General features: G+C 38.7%; 1 protein-coding gene across 1 annotated transcript in view; it reads left to right on the top strand.

Annotated features, from left to right (window-relative positions):
• Nucleotides 1-12,630, top strand: part of DYNC2LI1 (dynein cytoplasmic 2 light intermediate chain 1) — a 50,207-nt gene that overhangs the window by 18,890 nt on the left and 18,687 nt on the right. Inside the window, exons 4-6 of the mRNA XM_030857797.3 lie at nt 6,995-7,029; nt 8,366-8,435; nt 10,586-10,674. Of these exons, the coding sequence (XP_030713657.1) occupies nt 6,995-7,029; nt 8,366-8,435; nt 10,586-10,674 (194 nt within the window). The remainder of the gene's footprint in view (nt 1-6,994; nt 7,030-8,365; nt 8,436-10,585; nt 10,675-12,630) is intronic.

Raw genomic sequence — 12,630 nt, 5'->3', positions numbered from 1 at the left:
GAAGATTGCCTATCTCCAATTCACTTGTTGTTCTCCTGGAGTTTAATCTTGTTCATTCATCTGGAACATATTTCTCTACTGTCTCATTTTGTCTAGCTTTCTGTGTTTATGGCCTCTGTTCCTCAGGCTGCAGGATTGTAGCTTCTCTTGCTTCTGGTGTCTGCCCCCAAGTGGGTGAGGTTGGTCCAGGGGCTTATGCAGGCTTCCTGGTGGGAGGGACTGGTGCCTGCCCACTGGTGGTTGGAGCTGGGTCTTGTCCCTCTGGTGGGTAGGGCCATGTTAAAGGGTGTGTTTAGAGATGGCTGTGAGATCAGGATGACTTTAGATAGCCTGTCTGCTGATGGGTGGTGCTGGGTTCCCATCCTGTTGGTTGTTTGGCCTAAGGTGTCCCAGCACTGGAGCCTGCAGGCTGTTGGGTGGGGCCAGGTCTCAGTGCCAAAGTGGTGACCTCCAGGAGAGCTCACGCCAATGAATATTCGCTGGGGCCTCTGCCACCAGTGTTGTTGCCCCCACAGTGAGCCACAGCTGACCTCCGCCTCCCCAGGAAATCCTCCAGGACCTTCCAGTACGTCTGGCCCAGGCTCCTATGGAGTCACTGCTTTGCCCTGGATCCCAGTGTACGTGAAACCTTGTGTGCGCCCTCCAAGAGTGGAGTCTCTGTTTCCCCCCGTCCTGTGGAGCTCCTGCACTCAAGCCCCACTGGCCTTCAGAGCCAAATGCTCTTGGGGCTCCTCCTCCTGAAGCCAGACACTCCCAGGCTGGGGAGCCTGACATGGGGCTCAGAACTCTCATTCCTGTGGGAGAACCTCTGAGATATAATTATTTTCCAGTTTGTGGGTCACCCACCCAGCAGGTGTGGGATTTGATTATATTGTGAAAGTGCCCCTCCTACCATCTTCTTCTTTGTCTTTGTATGTAGAATATCTTTTTTGGTAGGTTTGAGTCTTTTTTTGTTGATGGTTGTTCAGCAGTTAGTTGTGATTTTGATGTTTTCATGGGAGGAGGTGAGCTCAAGTCCTTCTTCTCTGCCATCTTGTCTCTGCCTCTCACTGTTGGACCAAAAGAAGATAAAAAGTCACTTCCAGGGTGAGGCCTCAGGGGAAGAGGGAACTATCAGTATATCTCAGTGTCCTGGTGCAGCGTTCCACTGGTGGGACTTGAAATTTAATTGGTTTTCCAGTTGGGGAACCATCCTTGAAGCTGGCTCCCCATGTACCTATTGCTAATTTTTTCCACAATCCCCAGCAGATGGTCAATGCAAATCTTCATGTGGTCAGTTGTATCAAATCATCTGAAAGTACCCCTCTCCAGCCAGAGTCCTCCCATCTTTGAACCTTCTGTGTAGTCTGTACTGGTTATTCCTGGGGGCAGCTGCATAGCTACTGTCCCTCCCCAACATCTTGGGGACTACCTTTGCATCTTTCTTGTGTTGGAGCTTCAGTTTCCTGGATCCTGTGTCTTCCGTTTTCTTAATTTACTCACTTATCTTTGTGGAGCACATTCTTTTGTAGTTTCCTGGGAAAGTATACATGGGTAGTAAACTTTTTGAGACCTTGCATATCTAAAATGTCTTTATTTTACCCTCACTCTGGATTGAAAGTTTATCTAGGTATGGAATTCTAGGTTGGAACAAGTCACTTAACCTCTCTTTGACCCTAGTTTCTGTGTGAGTCTGGATTATTTCCTTTGGGAGTGACAGAAAGCTCAATTCAAACTGACTTAGACACTGTCTTGAATAGTTGTTATCCCCTACACTATTATACTTTGTCCATATTCCTCTTGTGATGTGTGTCATGAGATACCCTTTGTATTATTCATGTCACATGGTCAGGCTACAGTCTCTAGTATACGTCCATGAGGTTACATGCATTCTGTTCATTTATTTTCTTTTTTTAAAATTAATTTATTTAATTATTTTTGGCTGTGTTGGGTCTTCGTTGCTGTGCGTAGGCTTCATCCAGCTGTAGCAAGCGGGGGCTACTCCCTGCCACAGTGTGCGGACCTCTCATCACAGCGGACTCCCTTATTGCAGAGCATGGGCTCTAGGCACACAGGCTTCAGTAGTTGTGGCACGCAGGCTCAGTAGTTGTGGCTCGCGGGCTCTAGAGCGCAGGCTCAGTAGTTGTGGCGCACGGGCTTAGTTGCTCCGCGGCATGTGGGATCCTCACGGACCAGGGCTTAAACTTGTGTCCCCTGTATTGGCAGGCAGACTCTCAACCACTGTGCCACCAGGGAAGTCCCTGTTTATTTATTTTCATGCAAATGCATTTGTTTGTGCTGCCACCACCTGCATGTTTGTAAGTTTCCATACAGATACACAAAGTGTGCTGCATTTTTCCTCCTCTTCTGTCTCTTTTTATTCTTCACATTGATATTGCACTCACTCATGCCACAGGTTTTGGTAATATATATAAGGTCATTTTGTTTTCCTGTGATAATACTGAACTTATTACTTGTAGTTTTGCGTCTGTGGCTTTAATATATTATTCTAAGGCATTGTCTCAGCAGTTTTGTCCTATGAATTACATGGACCCTCTTCCATTATTCTCTTTAAAATTTTTTCTTAATATCATACCTAATGACATCTCAATTTATCCAGACCTTTCTCTCTTGTTTTCTGTGCTCTCATTTGATTGTCAAGTTTCTAGGCATGGTCTTCTGATCCTCTTGACATATGTTTCCTCTCTTTCAAGGGATAATCATTCTGTGTAAACTATTAAATACAGAATGGATAAACAACAAGGTTTTACTGTATAGCTGAGGAACTATATTCAATATCCTGTAATAAACCATAATGGAAAAGGTAAAAAATAAAGCTTGCAGAAAAAAATTTTTTTAAAGGGTTAATCATTCTAGTATTCCTAGAGTGTGGCCCAGAAAACTTTGTCACTGACTAGTCTTTCACTTCCCAGAGCTCACTTTCTCACCCTAAACCTGAATCTCTAGGTGGTAGAAAAGTGGGAAGGAAGCTATCTAGACCTCTACATTTTTACTTTTCCAGTTTCCCATAGTCTAAGATCTGGTTGTCAGAAGGTGCTTTCCAGGGTCCCTTAAAGGATAGCAAACACTAGGCACACATCTTCCACACACGTCTTATCAATCGTGATGCCTTTTTCTGCTGAGCCTGAAGATGACATCTGATCCACAGCATTCTAGGAAAGTGCTGGTGGTTGAGATACAACAATCTGTTTGTCATTTCTGACCCTAGTAATGTCATTTATCTCCACACAGATTAGCAGAAGTCACCCAAAATCCATGGGTTGATAGGTGCACAGGTATAGCATACCCTTTAGATCAACAGAGAGCTAATTTCACATAGAATAATCATTTAAGGGGGTAGTTAATTAAGAAACAATGTTGATGACAGTATTAACATTCTCACTAAGACATGATTGAAAAATACCCAGATGAAAGAATTTTACATATGAAATGAATTATTTTATTTTTTATCACCTAATATTAGAATAATTACATTTTGAAAACAATATTTAGACATTTTGTGCAAATTCATGGTCATGGAACCATTGAGCTTGAAGTTAATGAACTAATTTTATACTTAGCTAATACCATATTTAGTGTGAGTTAAAAAGTACTTATATTGATCTAGGAAAAATTATAATAATAAATATAATTTTAAATATTTTAACTTTTATTTCATAATTTGAAACTATTAAGGTCTTCTACCTCAGTTGAGTATAAAAGCCAGGATCCATTTAAATATCTAAGTCAGCATCTAAGTCAATAAGTCAGTATCTTAAATAATATTCATATTTTATATTCAGTTAGTTCACTTTTAGGAATCTCATTTAAGGAATAATTGAATTGTTACAATGATGTTTGTCAAAGGGCTGTTTATTGTTGTGAAAAGGACAGCATATCCTTTGGAACACTTTAGTAGCAAGAGACCCCTCCCCACTGACTGTAAGTTTCCCTTGTTTAGCCAAGGATAAAAAAGGTTTTGGAAGTGGCCGTACAGAGCAGGAACAGATGCATCCTATCTTCATGCAGCTTTGTTTGGCCCACAGAGTTTCTGCCAGAGACGTAGAACTGCTGGTGACACTGTCTAAAAAAGGTTGAGGCTTGCAGATGCTGAAATTCATCTTATTTGGGGTTTATATTACAGATCTTCCTCGACTTACAATGGGGTTACATCCCAGTAAGCCTATCATAAGTTGAAAATACCGTCAGTCGAAAATGCATTTAATACATCTAACCTAACCTACATCATAGCTTAGCCTAACCTACCTTAAATGTGCTCAAAACGCTTATATTAGCTTACAGTTGAGCAAAGTTATCTAACACAAAGCTATTTTATAATAAGGTGTTGAATATCTCATGTAACTTATTGAATACTGTATTGAAAGTGAAAAACAGAATGGCTGTGTGCATACGGAATGGTTGTAAGTGTATTGGTTGTTTACCCTCGTGATCGAGGGGCTGACTGGGAGCTGCAGCCCACCATCATGAGAGAGTATATTAGTGCATATCATTAGCCCGGGAAAAGGTCAAAATTTAAAATTCAAAGTGTAGTTTCTACTGAGTCTCTATCAATTTCACATCATCATAAAGTCAAAAAATCATAAGTGGAACTGTCCTAAGTTGGGGACTGTCTATTTTATGATATTTTATATATATATAGTGTATATAATACTACTTTATTTCTGTGCTTCATGCTTCTACCTGTTAACAGACATGAGGCTTTCAGGAACTAACTTCTGCATCAGTGAAGCTACATCTTTACCGGGCAGCGTCAGTGCTCAGGTAGCCTGAGCACCCCTCTGTTTCCAGCTGTGTCCCAGAAGGATGGATGGACTTTGGAGGCCTCTCACTAAAGCTAAAGAGTTACTCCTGTGGGGATTCCTAAAAAAGTGGTTAGAGAATGTGTTGTTTGTGTGATTTTGGAAGTGGTACAATTTCCAGTAGTGAAATGGTTCAAGATAGAACCTTGAAAGTGACATGTAGCAGAAGTAGAGTGAAGGAAAAAGTCTCTTGAGGAGGCAAAGGGGACTGAGAGGTCGGGGTCTTAGGTGGGTTGCCCATGCCCATGTGGGTGTGAAGTTAACAAGACTAATGACTGTAGCTGAGAGGGAGAGGGAGACTGTAAGCCAGAAGAGATGGCACCCATGAGGGTAGACTGATACAAGCCTCTAAGATTCTTGCCAGAGAAGAGAAGTAGAGTAATTGTTTACTCTACTGCTGTGATTGAAGTAATAGAAGGGAAGATGGGATTCATTTTGATAGTCTCTAAATGAACTTGTACTGTGTCAATGCTTCTTGGACTAGGAAACCCGGGGGTCTGTGGATGCATTCTCAGAGCGCAACAGTTTACTAGTGAATTTTTAAAATTTGGATCATTATTTTAATGGTAACCTAAAAGTTGACTTCAGTGCCCAGAGTTGAGTTTATTTGGAATTCCACCAAGTAGTCTTATACATTTAAATGAAATTATAATAAAAATAATTTAAATCAACACTATGGGATCATGAGAACTTGAGAAAATTGGCTAGATATTATCTAAGATTCCTTCCAATTCTAAAATACAGTAATTCTGTATACTTTCTTGTACATAGAATACATTAATTTTTAGGTATTATAATCCTCATTTATTTAAAACTTTAAAAATATTCTACATGTACACATTCGGTAAGGGATAATTAGAAGATCTTTATTTTCTTAAAAAAAGTTAATCACCTACAAAGTTACCACCTGGAAACATTCACTGTTAACATGTGATGTCTCTCTGGATTCATTTTTGTATTTTTTTCTCTCTCTCTGTATCTATGCATATTATATATGTATGTGCATCTCAAAGAAGTAGGAAAAGAAGCTTTTTAACTGAAAACAGGGTCATGCATAATCTATTATGCATGTCTTACCATGTCAGTATGTATATTCCTATGTCATCATTCCTGTTAGCTGCATGTTATTCCATTATACGGATTGCCGTTATTAATATAGCTAATCAGTTCCCCATTTGGGACATTTAGATTGTTTCTAGTTTTTCACTCTGATATAACACCTACCAATAAATATCCTTCAATAATATATATTTTTAGTACTATTCCAATTATTTATATATCTCATTACCAAAATAAGTCATTCAATTTGATCATAGCCCAGATATAATCTGGAGTCATTTATTTATGATTATCTCTTTTTTTTTGGTAAATATTATAGCTTTCTTGGCTTAAAAAAACACATGTATAATAAAATAATCTGTGTTTTTGGTAGAGTCCACAGTTTTCCAAACTGCTTTCTTTGGATCCTGAAGGTTTCCTTCGGTAGAGCTTTCCCCTCTGCTTCTCTTTTGTCTATTTTCTTGTAAGAGATTGTTTGTTTAAAAAAAATAGTTTTAAGAAAACAAACACAATGATTTAAACCACTGAGCCAGTCCCTGGTTAAGATGTGAAGTTAAGTTTCATGATTAGTGGCAGAGATGGGATATCCTATATGCCATCCTATATATCCTTACTCCTAAAAAGAAATTTAGAATAAATACATCTCCTAGAAATAAAACAAACCCAAAAAAGTACTCTAACCTGGTATCTAGATTGCTTACTTGGAACATATTTTCAACATGTCCTTTATTTGTATGTTATCTTTTTTTATTTCCACTTCAACAAATTGGAATTAAAACATGTTAGAAGACACTAATCATCAGCTTAACCAGTAATTAGCATTGATGAGTAGAGAGAAAATTTAAGACAGCTGCCAAGTTGACCACTAAAATGAGGTTTGATTTGCTAGTATTTGTCATCTGCGGGACTTTATAATTATAATAATAGCAGTGTAGTTGCACTCTGATGGAAAGTTGACAGTTAACTTTTTCTACTCATCAAACTTAGGAATAATTCTGAAAGTTTCTAGTTTCTAGTTTCCAGGTAATTTATCATTCAAGTGATTAAAAGCTATTTTGGGCCACAATTATGAACAATAATAAAATTTTACATGTGGATGACATTAACACAGTATTTCTTTCTTTTTGAATTTCCAGGGAAAGACTACTATTATTCTAAGGTGTCTTGACAGGTAAGTGTTAGGTTAACCTCTAGACTACATTTGCTTTTTCTTGTTGCGTAGGGCAAGTTAGAATCTAAAAGACATACGGAAAGAGAATAATTTTGAGGCCGAAACAAAATATTTTAATTCTTAGTGAATCCTTATTATGGCTTTTACAATCTCCTTTAAAGATAAAACCAACAACAAGCAAAAAGAAATTGTACAGGATTAATATTGGATTTCCTTATTTGGGGGGAGAAATTAACATAATTACTCAGTCTACCATAGTACTTGCTTATTTTGGCTCTGCTACTCTGATATTTAAACTTTTTAGTTCTATCTAGTTCATGACTGTTTGAACATTAATTACAATCTTCGAATTGCTCATGGGTATACTTTTTTTTTAATTTATTTATTTTTATTTTTGGCTGCATTGGGTCTTCGTTGCTGCGCGTGGGCTTTCTCTAGTTGCGAGCGAGGGCTGCTCTTCTTTGCGGTGTGTGGGCTTCTCATTGCAGTGGCTTCTCTTGTTGTGGAGCACGGCCTCTAGGCATGTGGGCTTCAGTAGTTGTGTGGCTCTCGGGCTCTACAGCGCAGGCTCGGTAGTTGTGGCGCACGGGCTTAGTTGCTGATCTTCCCAGACCAGGGCTTGAACCCGTGTCCCTTGCATTGGCAGACGGATTCTTAACCACTGTGCCACCAGGGAAGCCCTCTCATGGGTTTACTTTTGAAGCACATTATTGGTCTTTAAACTGTGCATGTTACCATTTGTTTTATATACTTCCTAATCTTCTATACCATAGAAGCATGCCACCAGATTAAGATTTAGGATCATGATTGGTAGGTGTTGCAGGAAGTTGATAAGGAAAGTCTTGTTTGTTTGTAGCTCTCATTAGCTAAATGATGCCTACGTTTGAACCGTGATTTCAGATTGAGAACTGTATAAAAGTCTTTCATTGATGTTGCCGTTAAATTGATAGTCATTAGGTTCCCAGCTCCCCACATCAAGGCTGAGCACAAACCTGCTGTCAGTGCTTCCCACGTGGCCTGCATGCAGAGAGCTTGTGCCCTAACATGGCCACCAACACTGCCAGCACCTTCTCTACTCCCCCAACAGTGTTGCTAGGTGCTGCCACTACATGCAGGTGCCATTATGCTCTGCAGTTGCTACTAAAGATGGTATTTTGAAGGCTTATTTAATTTTTGTATAAATTCTTAATCATTTTTATCTCAATGTGTTATACAAGGTGTAACTTCTCTACTAATCAAAGTTTTTAAGAGGAAGCAAAAATAAATCAGGTAAGATGATAGCGTAAGAAAATAATTCCACCCATGATGGTAATACTACCTGTCTTTTATTGTGCAGGGATGAGCCACCAAAACCAACCTTAGCCTTGGAATATACATATGGAAGGAGAGCAAAAGGACATAACATAGTGAGTGTCTTTTTGGTGATGCTGCGCTACACATACATGGAGAAGTGAGGATACTGACGTTGTATTTTATATTTTCCATCTTACCTACAATCATTGCACATATCCAGCTGTACACTTCATAGCTATGTACTTTTTAACTCAAATGCAACTCAGCACATATGAAGCCAACCTAACTGTGGGGAAATATTTTGGCCTTCTCATTTGTTATGTCTTAAAATGCTTGAATTGGATTCCTTTGTAACTTTATTGTACAGTTTTTTGGCATATTTTCTTCTTTCAAATGAGAATAACATCGTGAGTTATCTTCTGTCTCCAAAAAATCTGCTAAAAATATGAATTTGACCTGTAGAATATTTATGAAAAAATACTGGTCAAAATCCAGATTATTAGCATTTTTACAAATACATCTTGAAGTTGGTAATGCTATTTGAGACCACAGGCCCTAATTGGCTATAATCCTGTTTTCACTGTGTTAGTGTATCTACAGAGGAAAATTAGACATTGTTCAGGGTACAGGGAGAACTTATAGTGTATGTTAGAGGAATAAAAATTCCTAAATGGAATTCTCTTTTGGAGTTCTCATATGAAAAAGAGGTCTTTTAAAAATAAAATTAGATGTACGGAAGAACAATCTAGATTACAGTAGAAGGTCCCATATCTCCCATAACAGAGGCAAATTTTTATAGATTGATCCAGTCCAAGTGTTTGATTATTAGACAGTGTATATAAACAGTTAAAATGGGCTGTTGCTGCTTCCTGGATTCACCAGTGCCAAGCTGGTTATTAAAACTGTGAAATTAAAAAGAGGAAAGAAAAAAAGTAATATATTGAGATGGGGGAGGACTTTATTTTTGTGACTCACATGAATTTTGCATGAGTGATAAGCCTAGAAATGGAATTATCCTTTTCATGGGAAACTCTGAGACAACTTTCATAAGCTTAACTTTTAAGAGCTCTAAAAACTTTTCTTCATCCAGTTGTGAATCAAGGGAGATTTTCCAATGCAAACTTATTTCCCCCACAAACATTAATGATTCAAATAGCAACTGCAAAACAATTTTAATGGTTGAGATAACTTGTCAAAAATGCAAAATATATATATTCATCTAAAACTGCTTTAATGACCACCTGCCTCTTCCAAGTTCATGGTATTAGACACATAAAAACTCATGTGATTCTTTTTCACCTATTTGTTTCTGTTAAACTTTGTGCTATCAAGTTGGGCTTTTCCATATTCATTCAAAGATGGGCTTCACATCTTTCTCAGATTTAATGTCTCCTAAAACTTCTAAGTGGAAGAGCTTTATCAGCTCCTCACACAATCTTGGTGTCCTGAAGTTTCCTTAGTATCTGGCCAGAGGCAGAGATGCCATCAGCTAGCTGGTGGTGTAGGAGAGCTGTCATGGAATAGATGGTCTTATTTCCAAGCTACCCAGCCCTTTGGCTGCCCAGCCCTTTCAATCCCCTAGTGTTGGAGTCCTCTAAAAAGGGAAACAGTTGTTGAGTCTCTCCTTGTTCCCCCACCTACCGCTTGTATGGCCAGTGCCAACCGGTTACATTCCCCAGGGAAGTCAGGCACAGACCAGCTGCTTATATACTATTGCCCAGGAAATCCCAGTCTGCAGCCCTGACTGCCACCTGTTCTTCCCGTTTCCTCATGTCTTGTCTGTGTGTCTGATTTATTTTGTGAGCTTCTGCCTCCCTCAATTAGGATGTTTTCCTGTTCAACTGTTTTATTTCTATCTAAAATTATAATTGTTTTCAAAAAGATAATTCCAAATGTGTTCAATTTGTTAATTTTATTTCTAATTTGAGTGAGTGTCTGCTACATGTGATATTTACAGAATTGGGGCACAGTTTAATGTCTTCTATTAGGTTAGGGTAGAATTAGGGCATTTAGTACACATGTACATTCTTAATGTTTCATTTTTGTTCTTTGGAATAGAGGTTTTGGTGCATTTTGAGGGATGGAATAGAGAAAGGAAAAAATTTCCTTTCCTTAACTTTCAAAAAATTGCCAAGAAATGGTCTTGAGGACTATAATATCTTGTATCCATAATTATTACTGGCTGGTACTAATGAAATATAAGAACTATTTAAAATGTAAAAACATCAAAGAACATTAATTTGAAAAAACCCTGTTTTTTCAGCCAAAAGATATTGCTCATTTTTGGGAACTAGGTGGAGGAACCTCTTTACTGGATTTAATCAGCATACCAATCACAAGTGACACCTTACGGTAAGTGTGGCCAGCTCCAGGAACAGTTGTTAGTAAGTATCCAGTGGAGACCACAGGATGAATATGAGTAGGCTTTTGTGAACCAGAATTTGCAGGGACGGTTTTATGTTGCCTACAGTTCACTTCCTTTCTATGTGCTTAAACTGTAATGCTGTCAGAGATTTTAAAAGAACCAAGGTTCTGGCCTGTGCTGAAGTGAAATAGTTGGCATTCCAACTAGTAACATATTTTGCAAGCCTGCAAACAAACAAAATACGTCAAATAACACTTGGGCAATGAATTCACTTGGCAAAAATAAATTTGAAAACAATTATTTCTAACACCCATCCAAGCGTGAGCTAATTCAGCCCTGAGTTTTTCCTGCAGCTGGACATTATGTCTACTTTGAATTTAATGCTAATTAATACCATTGAAGCTTCATCCAGGGGAAGTCTATGAGTCAGAGGAGGAAGAAAGTCTCTATTTGCTGACCTAAAAGAAACAGAACCTGAGGGAAAACCTCACTCTTTGGTGGTGTTTTCCTAACAATGACTCCCACACGTGGCCACATCAGATGTGGAAAACTGTCATCTTAGCCAAGGAAAACAAAATTTTTAAATCTGAAATATCTTACTCCTGTCAGAGTTTAACACAAACGGTTGCTGCTGCCTGGACCAAATACAAAGGGCTTGACAATTATTTGTTAAATTTCAGCCATTAAGATCTTTAGAGTATGGAATTATTTCTTGTTAACAGGATAATTGTTTTTCTATAACTAGCCGGTAATGTTGGCTTTATTTGTCCAGTGATTTTTTTTCTTTTAAAGAAATATGATTTACTGTCTTTTACTTATTACAAACGTAATATATGCTCATATGGAAAACCTGGAAAAATACTGAAAGGTACATAGAAAGTAAAAGCATCCTCAATCACATGAAAAAGAACTATCAACATATTGAGGTATTTCTTTCAGTGTTTTCAGTGTTCATAAATATACTTTGTACAGGTATGGGATATTGTATGTATATGGATTTAGATCTTGCTTTTTATAACCACCGTTTTCCCCGGACATTACTTTTCAGAATCATGGGATTTTACAGCTGTATAGTTTTCATTTGTCCTCCTTTAACAGAGACAAATAATCGAAGCTGCCTGGGAATTCGGGCGGCTCACGGTGGTGTGGTTGTGAAGAGATGGCGCAGACGGGGAGGAGCTGAAGGACCCAGAGCTGCCAGCCAGCCTGGCCTGAGGCTGGCAGGACTGAAAGGGCCGGGAGCAGCTCTTACCTGGCCCTGACTTGCACTTCACCTTGCCATATTACCTCACTTCCCTTCTCTAGACCTCACGGGCTTGTAGAAATTCTGGTTTCTGCAGGAAGCCAAACCTCTCCAGTTTCTTTAATGCCTCACTTTGTGAGTCCTTGGTCTTCTTTGCCTGGAACCCCAGGGCAGCTTGAGCCTGCTTTAGGAGAGAAGAGCGGTCAGGGTTATGATGAACAGAGGGCAGGGGCGCCATAGGCCTGGGTCCAGAGTAGCTTGCTGAGTGATGGAAGAATTCATGGAAAGCATTTCACTCCTCATGTAGCTGCAAATCTCAGAGTGTTTTGTGGCTGGAATTAATTTGACATATAATTTCCTTATGTTGGACGAAGCCCAGCGACCTCAGCAGCCGTACCAGTGCTCTTAGATACTGTTTATCTTTAAGATGCCTGTTCATAGAATAATTATAGATGCACTGAACATTTCCACAGACCTTAGATAATTTGTAACAGAGCATTTCCTGTGGTCCACTTCCCTGTTTTAAAAGGTCGTGTTTAAAAAAAAATGTTTTTAGCTGTCATTTGCTATGAAGGTAAAAGTAACACAGATATTTCCAGTGCACTGGAAACATAAATCTTAATCTTAGAAAAAAGTTGAATAATCCATTTCTCCTTTGCTTAAAACAAAGTTATTTTCATTTGGAAAAAATGATAAATTT

The sequence above is a fragment of the Globicephala melas genome, chromosome 12, assembly GCF_963455315.2.
Source record: "Globicephala melas chromosome 12, mGloMel1.2, whole genome shotgun sequence".
Lineage (NCBI taxonomy): Eukaryota > Metazoa > Chordata > Mammalia > Artiodactyla > Delphinidae > Globicephala > Globicephala melas.
This window is presented reverse-complemented; position numbering and strand designations above follow the sequence as displayed.